Here is a 15169-nt window from a genome sequence, read left to right as displayed (position 1 = left end):
GTTGTTTGTAACTTAGGTGTCCAGTATTATTCCAGAATGATTAGGGAGATTTTTCTGCTGCTTGTACACTGTATTTTGAGAGCAGCCAATGTACTCTTAATTCCTGCCTGCTCTTCAGTACATAAAAGGTGAAAGCTTTGTTTGTATTCAGGGTCTGACAAGAGCTTCTAGAATTAATCAATCCCATGGGTCCAAATCTTAGTTACTTCAGTTAAAAAAAACACCACAGCAGATACTTTTTAAAAAGTCTGTTATTTTGCAGTACATTGTAGGCAACAGAGACTGCCATTCATTATTAAATTTCTTAAAATTTTGAAATGTGTTGTTTGCTACCGACCCAAAAGTCACAGTGTTTCAAGTCACAAGGCTATTTCACAGTAATACAAGAAAAATATTTTCATATCCTGAGTTCTTAGCAAGGGTTGGAGGCAATAGAAATCATGTGTTCCTGTTCTCATTACTGGTGGAATTTTTAGTTTTCATTGCATGCTATGCTATGTGCAGAAAATGGACACCACAGAAAGTCTCAGCCCTGAGCTTCACTTTCTGAGTCAGATCACTGCACAGGTACTAAATTTATAGCAGAATGTAGTCTGATATTATAGTTAACTGACAGAATCCTTCAACCTGCCGTGATTCTACAAGAACTAATTTATCTTTTTAGCTTGTATGTACTCAATATCATCACTATTATCAGTTAAACAAACTGTTTGTGCAAATAAGGCCAAATCCATGTTTACTGAAACGAGAATTATTTCAATAATTAACTTATTGACAAGAAAACTTTCATTTTATATGTAAGTATAAAACCATAACTAAGAATGTGGGTAGGTACTGTCAGTGCTAAGTCAAAACAACGGTTGTTTTGACACAAAGTTCCTTGCGGTGCTTTTCTCAATCTCATCAGCTGTTCATGTAAATGTTGTATATTATGAAACATCTCGCTGTGCATTAAAACATTGAAATAGAGCTTATCTTAGGAGTGTTCTGACATGCTGTCCGTCTCAGTACATGATATTGCTATTCATATTAGACAAAGAGTCAATGAATTTTTGAATATATGAAATTGTATCTTTAGAATTTCTAAGGCTGCTCCATATTTGTGTTACTAGCTTTAAAGCTTACCACAGGGAAAACAAAAGTGTTTGTTGATGTTGACATCTAGATGTAAAGAGCTGATACTGATTCCTGCTGTATGAAAAATACTGATAATGCAGCAAACTCAAATTAGGAATGACTGAAGTAGACTTCCATTAATTTAACTATATGAATTTTTGCTATGAGATGGTGGTTAGTTCTGGAATTTTTTTAGGTTTTTTTTTTTCAAATAGCATTATACTTATTGTCTCAAAAGCTCTATTTTTCTTAAGAACAATTTTCCTAAATGTGGCATTTAAAACTATAAGCAGAAACTAGAGAGGTTTCTGTTGTAACTGGTTAGGAACTGCTAATACCATATGCTTCCTTCATTATGAGTTGATGTAAGCATCATTTTCTTTTTTACCCTCATTTATTTCTAGGTAGTCCTGTCCCAAATGAAGAAGGATTTGTTGAATTTCGAATGGCAGGTCCTTTGAAATACATGTGGTGGTACCATGTAGTGGGGCTCATCTGGATCAGTGAGTTTATCCTAGCCTGTCAGCAGATGACAGTAGCAGGGGCTGTTGTAACGTACTATTTTACAAGGTAAGGATAATGTAGATAGCTCTATCATGAGTAGCCTACACAGGCTACTCATTGACTTAACAGAAATACTGAGTAACAGGGTTTCTGTGGAGCATATTTGTGTCCATTGTGAAAGCTGGGGAACAGTTAAATTGCCTTGACCCTTTTAAAGTAATGTAAAGTCCTGCACTACCTGTTTTGCCATTTATAGATGGTATTCTTGACATACAAGACTTGAAATATTATTTGCCTTGTAACCTGTGCCCATTCTACAGGCATGGGGGGTTATTTACAAAGTAGAATGAGTCTGGAAGGTCATCTGTTTTACTAAATAATTAATGCTGGTAAGATCTGTAGAGGTTAAACAAATAATGACAGCAATTTATTATTATCTTAATTGCAAAACAGTGCCCTTTAAATTATTTACAGTGCTTCACTAATCTTCATTAATCTTTCTTTCACAGGATTACTTAAGATCTTATTAGATTAATCATTTACATATAGATTCTGACAAGATCTTACCAAAATAAAAATTCATGTAAAATTTTAAACTCCATATTTTATCGCTGTATTTCTGAACTAAATTGTGTATCAGTTTTTTGAGTAATGTATGCAGATATTTTTTAAGTGCATGATTCAGATCACAAATGTTTAATTGCTTTGTCTTTTTAATTGAGGTTGTTACCTGAACTACATTTGACTCCTTTTCTGCCCTAGTCTTTAAAATAATATCAAAAGCAAGGAATCAATTTATTGTGCTGTCAGAAATTTTGTTATTTTATTAATGATGAAATTCTCCAGTATACGAATGAAATACATCTATGAAGTTATTACAAGATGTTACAGGGATGTAATCTTGTGAATAATTAAACCCGATTGAGTATGGAATGAGGAAAACACAGAGGAAAGAGAATTACTCTGCACTGAAATAGATTGCTTAGCAATGTGCATGCTTCATCTGTAAGTTTATGTATTTCCTGTCACCTGAGGGGGAATGATATTTATTTCATCCATACCCTATAATTCCATAACATCAATTTTATTTTAAGTTAATAAATACTCATTTCTCTCTACTGTTACTTTCTTTTTGCATTTTAAGGTTCAAATCATAATTTGAAAAGTGACTTGTAAAAACAGAAAAGGCATTAATTTGCACTTATCCATTATTTTGCATATGCGAAGCTTTCCAAATCAAATGAGATGAAGTTATCCATGGAGAAATGTTTTATACATGTTCACTGCTCATTCACCGTAGCCAGATGGATTCCTTTCAACTCCGGCAATAACAGGCCTCAAAGTGTTTTGTGTTCCAGCCTTTGCCCTGAAAATGAGGAAGTGTCTGGTGTTTGAGGAAGTATTGCCTGGGCATAAGACTCAAGCAATTTATGTGATTATGCCTAACAGGGAGTAAAATGTGTCTTCCTCTAAAAGCTAATTGGAATAAAATACAGGGTAAATCTACTTTAATCATTAACATCTCAGGATTACATTATGCAGATATTAGTTTTGTAGAATGAAGAATCTACTTTTGTTATCTTTTCTGAGTGAAATTCTCATCTCTCCCAAGCTGGGGAGATCCTTTATTTTTTTGAATGTTTCTTAATATGCTTATTATCATGTTCTTATTTCCAATAAAGAAGAAGAGCCATTCTTTAAATGTTTAATTAGTGTTATTCTTTGAGAGAGATGTATAAGTGAGTTTCTTGGTAGAAAAGAAAAATGAAACCATGAACATGAGTATTTATCTGATAAATTAAAACTATTATAGCTACATTGCATTTAATAACTTGTTTTAAGGCTCAGCTCTTGATACCTTGAGGATATGACAGCTAAATCATAAACGCAAAAATTCTGAGCAAAGAGTTAACCTGATCAATTAGTAATATCCTGTCCAAAGTTCACAAAGATCTCCAAAAGAACAAGAGAGGAGAAGACAAGTTTATCAGTAGTCTGACTGAAAAAGTATTAGCACAGTTTGTTACTGTTTTGGAAGGTTTTGAATTGCACACCATCTGATGTAACTTTAAGGGAATTGCCAGCTGTTAATAGTGGTAATGCAACCAACGGCCAGTAAGACTACCTGTCATCAATGAATGTTTCCGGTTGCTTAGAGAACCACCAGCCAAGGTATTGGCAAAAGCTGGTGAATAAAGAAGTTAAAGTGTGATCGAGTTCATTGACAAGATTCACTCTACTACTTAGTAGATTATTAAAGCACATTTTAAAAAGGAAAAGTAGGACTAAAATAAGTTAATCTAAGACTAAACCTAAAATTATTTATGTGGAAGCTGGGGATGGAAAAAGCTACAGGTGAGAAAGGATAAGGATAAAAAGGAATGAGGGAGACCCTCTCACTGAATCACAAGAGTGGGCCCTCTTGCCACTCTTAGCCCAAGACTTCACCAACAGTTTAGGCCTAAAGAGTTAAACAGCACTTAAACTTAGTATCACTTAGTCAATAGCGTAATTTAACGAATTTAACAAAGTCTGTAGAATCATTAATTTACTATGAGCACAACAGTAACTCAGTTACTTTGACCTGACTTACTTACCAACCTAATGTTCACAGTACATTTGCCATAGCACATTCACACTCACCCATGTAGGTACAAGGTATAGACCCGTAAAAATTCCTCTCAAGTTCAGTGAAGTGCTCAGGTCAGATGCCTCTGCACCTTCTCAACGGGCAAAGGGTTGAGGCTTGAGGAGTGGGGTGTCAGCACAGGCTCTGTCAGCAGCATTTGATGTTGGTCCTCTGAGTATCACAAACTTGAGTGAGGTCCCACTCAGAAGAAGGTGCTCATCATAGCCCGCTGTGGTCCAGGAGTTTACGGGGTTGCAAGAGAATTGGCTTTAGTCATAGTAATTTTCCATCCTCTCCACAATTCATGTCTGTGACTTTCTTTGAAAATTCAATAACAGAAATGTTGTTCTACCTAGGTTGATATTTGGGCACAAAAAAAAAAGTTTACCAGGCTGTGCATTTAAAAACAGGACCTTGATAGACATGACAAGTTCTTGGGAGCAGACTGTGTTTCTGATAAGTTTGAGGAGCTGAGCACAGGTGCTCTTCATCAAGACAAGGGCCTAACAAGCATTTCTGAGATCATAATGCAGCCCAAGATGGGAAGGGACAACAGGAATGCACCAGCACACTACTCATATGTGTTACGAATCAATTTAAACACAGAAAAACAAAGAAAATGAAGTCTTTGTGAATAAAATAGGTCAAACCCAGAAAGGTTCAAAATATGCTCCAAAACTTGATTAAAACCAAAGGACGTTAGATGTTGGTGTCAAACAAAAAAGTTGATATATTTTATTTAATAGTAAAAGAGGCAAAGGGAAAGAAGAGAAAAGAAAGAAAGATGTAGAAAAAGAGCAGGGAGGAGAACAGGGAGAGGGACGGGGGTTAGGTAGAAACATACCATCCTTCCAAGGGTCCCACTGACATCTCATGGCTTCCTTCCATCTGATCTTCTTGGTGGTGAGGGTCCCCCACACCACAAAAAGTATAGAATCCAATGGATTAATATACATTTGGGCCAGGTAGGAATGCCTAGAGGGCAAGTTTGACACTGTCTCTTGCAACACTGTGGATCTGTTGCATCATGTTGTTGTGCTCCAGTGCAAGACCTGGGGCCCCTTGTGGGGGGAACTTTTGATGGACCATAGCACCCCCTCTGCTGTCATTCATATGGATGTCCTGTAGATGTGGCTTTCCCAGGTGAAGAGGTGATGGCAGCTGGGCGGGTCTGCACAGCAGAGTATTGGCATTCACTGCCTCTCACCAGAGGCTTTTTCACCACACACCCAAAACCTCTCCTTCCCACCCCCACCCTTTGGTGTGAGGGCCTGTGCAAGTCTGGCAGCTGATAGCCCTGGGGCGGTGGTCTCCAGCCCAAAGGTGTGAGTCTTAACCCTCCTGTGAATGTATTTTTTCTCCCAGCCCAGATTTGAGTCACTTTATCTTACCTCCATCAACTTGTAGTCCAGGGCCTCAGTCAGGAGGCTCATTCAGGGTGTGGTGATCTTCCATACAGCTTTTGTTATGAAGTTTTGGTATAATATGCAAAAATGCTTCATAAAAATGCTTAAGCCATAAACAATAATATTGCAGTCTCTGACAGTATGACATACCAATTCCTAATCGTAGTCCTGCATTAGAGACAAATTTGTGAGTTACACAGCTTGTCAGGGTGGAGTGAGCAATATATCCAGAAAGCAAGTATGAGGATAATATATTCCTTTTCCTATTCCAATATGTTATTGAGAATTTGTAGCACTTCTAGATGATACCACATAAATATTGATCATTCTACTTCATTTTTTTTCTCTTTTCAACAGGGAGAAAAGAAATCTGCCATTTACTCCTATTCTGGCATCTGTTAATCGCCTTGTTTGTTACCACCTAGGAACAGTAGCAAAGGGGTCTTTCATTATCACACTGGTGAAGATACCACGAATGATTCTTTTGTATATTCACACACAACTCAAAGGAAAGGTAAGAGAAATAGATTCCATTTTTTTATCGAAACTCAAGGCCTGATATGTCTACCTGTTTATTTAGTCAATGTGGGAGGATGGAACTCCTGTTTTGGAATAGATCAGGGTAACAAGAAATTCTTCACTGTGAGGGTGGTGGTGAGGCACATGAACAGGTTACCCAGAGAAGCTGTGGATATCCCATCCCAGAAGTGTTCTGGGACATACTGGATGAGGTTTTGAGCAACTTGGTCTAGTGAAAGGTGTCCCTGCCTGTGGTGTTGGGAGTTCCTTTCAACCCAAACCATCCTATTGTTCTCTGAATATTTAGACTTTACAGGACCATGAGACTGATACAAATTGCTTAAGTTAGCAGGCTGAATATCAGTTACTGAAGCACAAGAGAATATTGTATCCATAAAAACTCTTTATAGATGTTTTCCCACATTCTGTGCTTTTCTAGGAAAATGCTTGTGCTCGCTGTATGCTTAAAGCCTGCATTTGCTGCCTTTGGTGTCTAGAACAGTGCCTGACATATTTAAATCAGGTAAGATTTTCCATATTTAAGTTTTATGTAAGGGCTGATATTAATATATATATATTCCCAGAGTGCAATCTGATGCCGAGACATAATGTATTGTACTTTGGAACTGAACTTGAATGACAGTACTTCAGTCTTGTCTCCATTACTGAAATTACACTGCAAATCACTACGTTGATCTTTGGAAAATAAACAAGAACTAAAAAATAGTCTATATTCATCTTTGTGAACATGGTTTCTCAACTTTATAACAATTTGTTTCGTGGTTTAGTGGAGACATTCCCCCTTAGGTCTATTCAGTCAAACTACATCTGGGTTTCAAAATATTTTTGTTATGAAAAGAAAATTAAGCTTTTCTAAGTGTAATATTTAAGAATCTCACAGTGTAAAAACTATACAAAACAGCAAATTGTCATAATCATCTACAAAGAAGAAAAAGAGTTTCAAAGTGCAACACACTAGCTGGTCCTTGTAAAAGACCCCTTGTAAAAGTGGATTTATGGGCCATAAACATCACATAAATAAATCAGATACATAAATATCTTGCACATAATATCTCTTTCACTGTTATTAATTTTTTTTTGCTTATGGAAATGTAGAAAATAAAATCATAAGAAAGCATTTTAAATGCCCCAATGTAATCCTTGAAAAGTGTCCTCACTAACCTTGAATTCGGTCTAGTTAAGTATTTAGAAATTATCTTGGTTGACTTGCATGACACTCAGATTCTTTTATATTTCCAGATTGGGTTTTTTGGAACTATTTAATTTCTGTAGCTATGCTACTGTTCACCTCCTCCTGCAGAGAAATTGCAAATGAGTTTTTTTGAACAAACTTGTTAATGCATAAATTATGAGCAAGAAGGGAGAAGAATAGTAATTCTTTACCTCATATAATCTTCTGTCAGCTGGTTCATATTGCTTGATTCAACAACTCTCAAGGGAATTTTTGTTCATTAAAATCATATGATGAATGTGTCTTACTCAGAAGATGTATCTTGCCCCTTACTTCCCCCCTCCTCCATCTGAAATACCTGATCATTTTATGAATAAATCTTTAATTTCCTTTTCTCAGAATGCTTATACAGCCACAGCTATCAACAGCACCAATTTCTGCACCTCAGCAAAGGATGCCTTTGTTATCCTAGTGGAAAATGCTTTGCGAGTGGCTGCCATAAACACAGTTGGGGATTTTATGCTGTTTCTAGGAAAGGTATGTCTGCTACATACAGCTGTTACAGACTATGTGGAAGCAATCTTTCTTTAGCAATGGCTTGAACCCTAATTCAAAATGCCTTAAACATCCTGTTTCTTAGTGTGCACTTTATTGCATCTAGCTGTATCATGTTAGGAAGGGATCATCCAGTACAGGGAGCATAAACAGATGGTCCACTTAAATTTATTAAAAGTGACTAGAGAGGAATAGCTGAAGTTTATGACACTTTTTTGCATTTTTTTTAGTGAGTCAAGAGAAAAGTGATTAGAAAGTCTAAGGTTTTGATTTTGTAGTTAAGACATAGAATTGTAAAGAAAGGAAGCTTTTCTTTTAAATTGCGTTTAGTATGGACTCTCTAGGTTTATGTTGAAAATTTGACACATAGCTGATCACCTTTTATAACAAAATCAGACTGGAAGAGTACAGAAGCCTGCTATGAGGAGCTGCCAGTTTAAGCAACTAAGTTAGTTCTACTCTGAGAATTAAAAGGAGACCAGAATAGTTTCTGTAATCAGTCAGCCCTTTGGAGATATAGCTAATGGAGATATTCTGTATGGAAATTTAATCCAGTGAATTATTTCTATCCTTTGAAGTGCTATAATTTACAGAAACAATTAATACCAGATTACTTAAATCACCTGTGCCTAAGTATCTGGACACTGGTTGGACTGATCTGTATTCCTTATTTCATTCCTCTACTTCTGTTAAATCAGAAGTTCAGCGGGCTGGACCTTGAATCCATTTTAAATCCATAATTTAATCCATTTAAATCCATAATTTAAGTAAGATGTGAGAAGGAATAAACACATAAGGGAGATATAGGTGCTTCGAAGAGCCTGAAATTACATAACATAGTTTTACTGAGGAATTTGAAAAATGTTAGGAAACACCCCCTGAAAAGACATCTCGGATTATTAGAAAAATGTTCAGGTGACAGGAATGCTCAAATGAACTGTGCACATAAAAATCAGTATCAGCTAAAATAATGCTACACTATCAGCATCTCCTGATTTATTAAAGAAATATGGATATTGATCTAGTACCGATATCTAACTGTGACAGACAAAAACTCTCTAACAGTTTAAAGTTAGAAAGTGTATTTTTATTGCGATGCCGGGCAGCGTGCAGGATAGCTCCCAAATACACACCACACCTTTCAAATGATTACAGAGTCCTTTTATCCACACATGTATTGAACACCCAAAATACAAATACATATTCATAATTTGGTACATCCCATTCCTCGCTTTGTATGCTAATCATTTCAAAAGCTATTAAGCATGCGTAGTTTGTTCCTGGAAATGGGTCAGTGGTCCCTTTCATGGGGAGGGGTCCCAAAATGAGGAAGTAAATGAAGTCTTCCTCATTCTGACCTTTCTACCTTTTCAATGCAAATATGACAAATGAACCTTGGTAGAACTCCCATTCCCTGTCTTCAATTGGTTTCAGAACAGAGGAGGCCCACAATTGTCTTATGTTCCTAAAAGCTATTTGTCAGTTTCTGTATTCTTCATTATAAACCCAGCTAACTAAACATTGTGTTGACAAGCAATCAATTATTAGTTAACTACTAACTCTTAACTTCATCAAGGCCTACTCATTTATTTTAATTAACTCTAGTAAGGCTTATCTCTAACTAAAATCTTAGCTCCTCTAAAATCTCTAAATCCCTTAAAGTTTATGTTTCACTCCTTTACCAGTTCAATGTGGTGTTTTCAAAAAAGCTGACCTATTTTATGATTGTGTTTAGTTGCTATTCATAATAATACATTCAGAAATATTCAAAAAGTTAATTGGCAACACCAATTTAGTCTTTTTGGTTTTGCCAAAACTACACTGGTACCCAGTTAGGGTCTCACACATAGTGTAGTTCTGTGGAGACTGTTACATGTAGTGGCTCATGTGAATTCTGATCTACTTTCTCCTGTATGGAGAAGAAATAGATATTAAACAAGTTTGAAGTTGTTTCCACTAGCAAAATGAAAAACATACCTCCTAATACCTGACTTCTCCTAATACCTAACTTCTCCCTCCACTCCAAATAAAAAAAATCCAGCTGCATGTTAGTTGATGCATGGCATCTGATTGTGGGGTTTATATAATTGACAGGATAAAGTTCTTTCTTACAGGAATATTGTATAACACTAGAATGATGACAGCAGATATAAATGTAAAATTCTCTGAAAAATACTCTTTGTGATGAAGGATGTGTAACAATTAATTTGAACCTGCTGAAAAATGAATTAAATGACATTTATCCTCAGGGATGTGGGGAATCCAGGAGGTAAAGATCTTGTTCCCTACTATCTGTTACCTCTAGTTCTAACCCTGGCAGACCAAGAAGCATATTGCCTTAAAACAAACAAATCAAATAAAGAATATCAAATGGCTTCTGCCATTAGAGTTGTCTACCATTTTCTTCTTCAGGTCCTGATTGTCTGCAGCACAGGTTTGATTGGCATTATGTTGCTGAATTACCAACGAGATTACACCATCTGGGTGCTGCCACTCATCATTGTCTGCCTCTTTGCATTCCTGGTTGCTCACTGCTTCCTTTCCATTTATGAAATGGTTGTTGATGTCCTTTTCTTATGTTTTGCCATCGATACAAAATACAATGATGGGAGCCCTGGCAGGGAATTCTACATGGATAAAGTTCTCATGGTAAGTTTTCCCTTACTCTCAAAGTCTAAGGATCTGGTTCCATTAAATAGGTATTTTGACAATGGAATTAATGCACTAGCGGAGTTCAATATGGGGTTTTTTTGGTTGTTTTTTTTACCTTGCTATATTTTTCATGGCTTGATCAGGAAACAGTGTCATCTGATAAGGATCAAGTAAGTAATGATTCTTCCTTCCCATGGAATTGGCTTCCATTTGTTAGCTGTTAGATGAGCAGTGATCTTGCATAATCATACTCTTGGATATCATGTCTTGTAAATTACACAGTGCAGAATAGAAAGAAGCAAAACAAGGGGAGAAAACTTGTTTTTTTTTTTAATTTCCCAAGAAGGACTTTTGGATATGAGAGAGAAAAAATATCAGAGTATTCTACCTCATGCATAGACAGTGACCACAGTGGAGTTTTCATATAGGCATCAACCAGAATTTGACTCTTGTCACACATAGAAATACCAGGCTTTATGTTCTATCCTGGAGCCTACATGCTTTGTCAAGGCCTTTTGCAAGGCTGATTCATTTTGTCCATTTTTATTCCATGTTATTCTCTGTTCACGATAAGAAGAAACCAAGACATAAAAATTCTGCCTGTCAAGTCCCTCACTTTTTTGTTGTGTAGGAAATTTCTTGACAGTGTTTTTAAGTGGCAGGTGTATAATATGTCTCTGTAAAATGTACCCTCTTGTAGGCTAGAGGAAGGTTCTCATGACTTCTTAGCAATTTTTTTTTGATGGGAAAACCATGACAAAAATTTAGTGCTAATTTTTTTGTAAACCCCTATGGAATCTAGAGTATATAATAAATAAATCAGCTGCTGCTTAGTTGCTTTTTAACAGAGTAAAAGTAAAATGCAGCAAGTTTTCTCAGAAGAAAGCATTGATAAATTGTAAAAGCATTGTGGGTTTCTTTAGTCAACAGTCAATATCACAAAACCCCAGCAGCTAAAGTTTACCAACATTTTCTTCAGAATTCTTGCCTTTAAGAGAAAAAAATTGCTTAAAATTTTATAGGACATTTTCTAATCTTCATGAAAAGGAGCTTGTAATTTTGTGAAAAATGTAAGAGGTTGAACTGAGGACAGTTAGGGAAATCAGCCAAATCTCAAGTAATTATCTCCAAGTCCTTTTGTTTAATGGAGTTCTAACATGAGGCACAGAATACAAGGCAATAAATGAGATTCTGGTTTGTTTGGGATTTTTGTTGTGGATTTTTTGTTGTTTGGTTTTGACTTTTGTTTGTTTTTTGAAAATCAGCCTTTTACCTTCTTTCCCCATAAAGGAGAGCATTGCATGGTAAATAAGAAAGTTGTAAGAGCACACAAGGCAAACATCTGTCTGGCTTCCAGAATTAAGTGAAGGAGACCTTTGAGTTTATTTGGCAGCGTTTTTTGATACCTTGTGGTCAAGTCTAAGCAAGATAAATGGGAGATGCAAATTACCTAGATATTTTGAGTAGTTACATCTTGAAGTTCTGTCTTGAGATTTGATGTTTGGAGCCTGCTCTATGAAAGCACTTGTCATTTCATTACTGTTTTTCAGGAGTTTGTGGAGAATAGTAGGAAATCTATGAAAGAAGCTGGCCGGGGAAGTGGAGCTGAGGGCAGAGAGCTAAAACTAATGGTAGGTGCAGATGAGGAGGTGGCGATCCTCCAAGAGTTTTACTTTTACTTCTTCTCCCTCTTTGTCTTTACTGACTGCACTTCTTCAGGAGAAGTTTTTGTTCTCTGTATCACTCAAGATGTTCTGCTTTTTCTGTTTGTGAGCTTGCCTATCACCTGGATGGCAGAGTTTTTGTCACAGCTGAGACCATCTCCTGTAAAAGTAAGATGAAAGGAACTGTCTCATATGAAACAAATGCAGTATCATTTCATTAGGATTAGTGGTGCATGCCATGTGGTATATGCAGACAGCCCCAGTTGCTGAACAGTCTAAAAATACAATGGCTCTGAGATTCTTGGGGCTCTTCTCAGCCCTGAGATGAATAATTTTTGCTCATCTTACATTCGCTGCAAAAGCCTGAAATGAAGAACATTTACTGTGTGTATCCATTGTTGCAAAGTAAGAACAGGTATTAAAAGCCCTCACCAAATTATCTTACACAGTGCCAAGGAATTGGATACAGTGATTCCTTTCAACCTGCTCAAATGACATTTCTCCCAATTGTTTGTTTTATTGCCAACTACTTATGTTGCTTGTCTCTTGTGTGCTCTTTCCATCTCACACTGTCAGATGCACAGACAGTGAACAATGCATCATTGATGCTTCTGCAGCCTGTTTTACTTATGGTGTGCCTGTTAGGAAGGCATTGCATGTCTGAATAGCCTGGAATAAGAACACTATATATGGTACATATAACAGATAGGAGGATAAATTTGGAAGGTGGAGAAAAGAGGGCGTATAGCAGAGAGCCAGGCTGAGCAAGGTATGATTTTTCTTTGTACATTATGACTTTGTGTGACAGAATATTTTTCCATCATCACTTTCTCAGAGTGTTTGGGGTCTTATTCATTTCCGTACCATGAGGATCATTTTTTAACCAAATGGAATCTAAATAAGTGTATGCTAACAGAAGAATTTCTTTTTTCAACAATGTATGTGAAGCCATGTTGCATGAGCGTTTTTTGACTAAACTGGAATGGGTTCCTGCTATAGACTGGATAGATGTGTAGCTTTGCGTGTTTTGCTATTTCATTATGGCTTACCAACTTCTAGATCTGCTTATGCCTAAATGCTGCTGTGTTTATACATATAAAAAACTAATTCTATGCTCATTTACTGTTTTCTTCTGGGAGTAATTCTAGCTGGTCAAGCAGACACTAACATTGGGATTTTCAGAGTGGGCTAATTGCTATAAATGCAAATGTGCCATGAAAATGATTGAGAATTGGGTGTGCAAACTCTCTAGTCATATGGACAAAAAATTCAGTTCAAAATTTTATGTTAAACTCTGTTTCAAATATTTGATTAACCTTAAGTGGTTTTCCACTTACACTGTTGTCAGAGCTGGCACAGACTGGCACTTACACTTTTATATTTGACTGAAGCTTGGATGTTAAAAAACTTTATTCACCCTCACCCCTTGTAAAAGTGCAAACCAAAGGTGGTTTTATTCTTAGAGGAATTTTTTTCTGGACTCTTAGCCTGCTACTGGCTAAAAGTCCTCATAGGATGGCTGGAGAAAATGCTGAGCACTTGAGGCTCATAGTGGAAGTCTCCTGCTGAATTACTCCCAGTTCTGTTGCTCATGTGAATGTCTTGTTTGGGCCTTGTGCTTTTCCATTTTTGGGCATTCAGCTCCAATTGATTTGATTATGAATACTAGGATCTCACTTCCTGATCAAGATGGGACACAGCAGTTAAATTTCTGAGACCTTTCCCCAAAATAGAGGGCCTCAGTTACAGCTAGAATAGGATCATTCATAAGTCTGTTGTGTAACAGTATTGCCTGTAGTCCCAAAATTGCATGTCTGAAAATTAGATCAATACTACTTTTTTCTCTTTTTTTACAGAGTCTTTACTGGTTTGCTTCAGTTTCCTTGAAATGCAGACATTTCTTAGATATGACAATTGTTTCTTAAAGTGAAATGCCCAAAGAACAGTTGTATTTAAAATAGATACTAGTAGCAGAGATGAGAAAACACTTTAGGAAGTGCTGTTCTTGCATCAGGGCACAATAAAAAAACCCCACGTTTTCACGCTTCTTTCTTTATGGCTTCCAGTGACCCTTTTGACTCAATTTCTCCTTGTCCTTTGGCATCTGTCTAAGACTGTACTGTATGACTTTGTTTTCTAGGCCTCTGGAGCAAGTTCATCTTGAAACTAGCCAGCCATATTGGAACACATTGACATTCCAAAACAGTATATATATACATATATATATATATAAACAGCCAAAATCAGAGAAAAGGAACAGGGATTTAAAACTTTTTTTAACAATTATTTTTGTGAAACATGTACTCTTTTCATACGGGTGGCTTTTACAAGCAGCTTTATCATTGTTCCATTTCTTAAATTATTTGTTGTGGTCATGGAAATGTTGATTCATATCTGCTTGATATTTTAAAATCTGGAGGAAATACCATTGTAAAGATAATCTAAAATCATGACTGGGTTTAGAGACAGATTTCCCATGACACTGCTAATCTGCTGAGAGTTTTACTTGTTTAATTTCTTTAAAATTTGCATTGAATTTGGGACAGTGACATGTACAGAAAACATTAAAATCAAGAAAAGTCTCTAATTTATTTTTTCAAGAGGTCGTATCAGCAAAAATTTCTTCAGTTGAAATGTGTTTGTAAGCACTTATTTTACTTTACAGCCCTGTCAGGGCACAGTTCTGTTTACCAGTATCAGATATCACAATAACCAACTCCTCAGGTATTTAGGTGTGGGAGCCCTTGCATCTCCTATTAAACAGAACCTACAAAATGGGGACAGATAATTTTTATATGCAATTGACTTCCTGCTTACCCTACTTTTACCTCTCATACCCATTGCCCTCTATCCTCCCCCTGAGTTCAGTAGCCTCCTTCACACTTCAGCAGTGTTCCTTTGAAGGGCATGGATTCTCCATACAGGCCAGTAA

General features: G+C 36.5%; 1 protein-coding gene across 1 annotated transcript in view; it reads left to right on the top strand.

Annotated features, from left to right (window-relative positions):
- Positions 1 to 14458, top strand: part of SLC44A1 (solute carrier family 44 member 1) — a 64902-nt gene extending 50444 nt beyond the window's left edge. Inside the window, exons 10-16 of the mRNA XM_054003127.1 lie at positions 1521 to 1686; positions 6013 to 6169; positions 6614 to 6697; positions 7766 to 7903; positions 10334 to 10570; positions 12124 to 12204; positions 14378 to 14458. Of these exons, the coding sequence (XP_053859102.1) occupies positions 1521 to 1686; positions 6013 to 6169; positions 6614 to 6697; positions 7766 to 7903; positions 10334 to 10570; positions 12124 to 12204; positions 14378 to 14401 (887 nt within the window). The 3' untranslated portion in view covers positions 14402 to 14458. The remainder of the gene's footprint in view (positions 1 to 1520; positions 1687 to 6012; positions 6170 to 6613; positions 6698 to 7765; positions 7904 to 10333; positions 10571 to 12123; positions 12205 to 14377) is intronic.
- Positions 14459 to 15169: the final 711 nt, after the last annotated feature.

Source organism: Vidua macroura, chromosome Z, assembly GCF_024509145.1.
Source record: "Vidua macroura isolate BioBank_ID:100142 chromosome Z, ASM2450914v1, whole genome shotgun sequence".
Lineage (NCBI taxonomy): Eukaryota > Metazoa > Chordata > Aves > Passeriformes > Viduidae > Vidua > Vidua macroura.
Note: the sequence above shows the minus strand (reverse complement) of the source record. Positions and strands in the feature narration are given on the sequence as shown.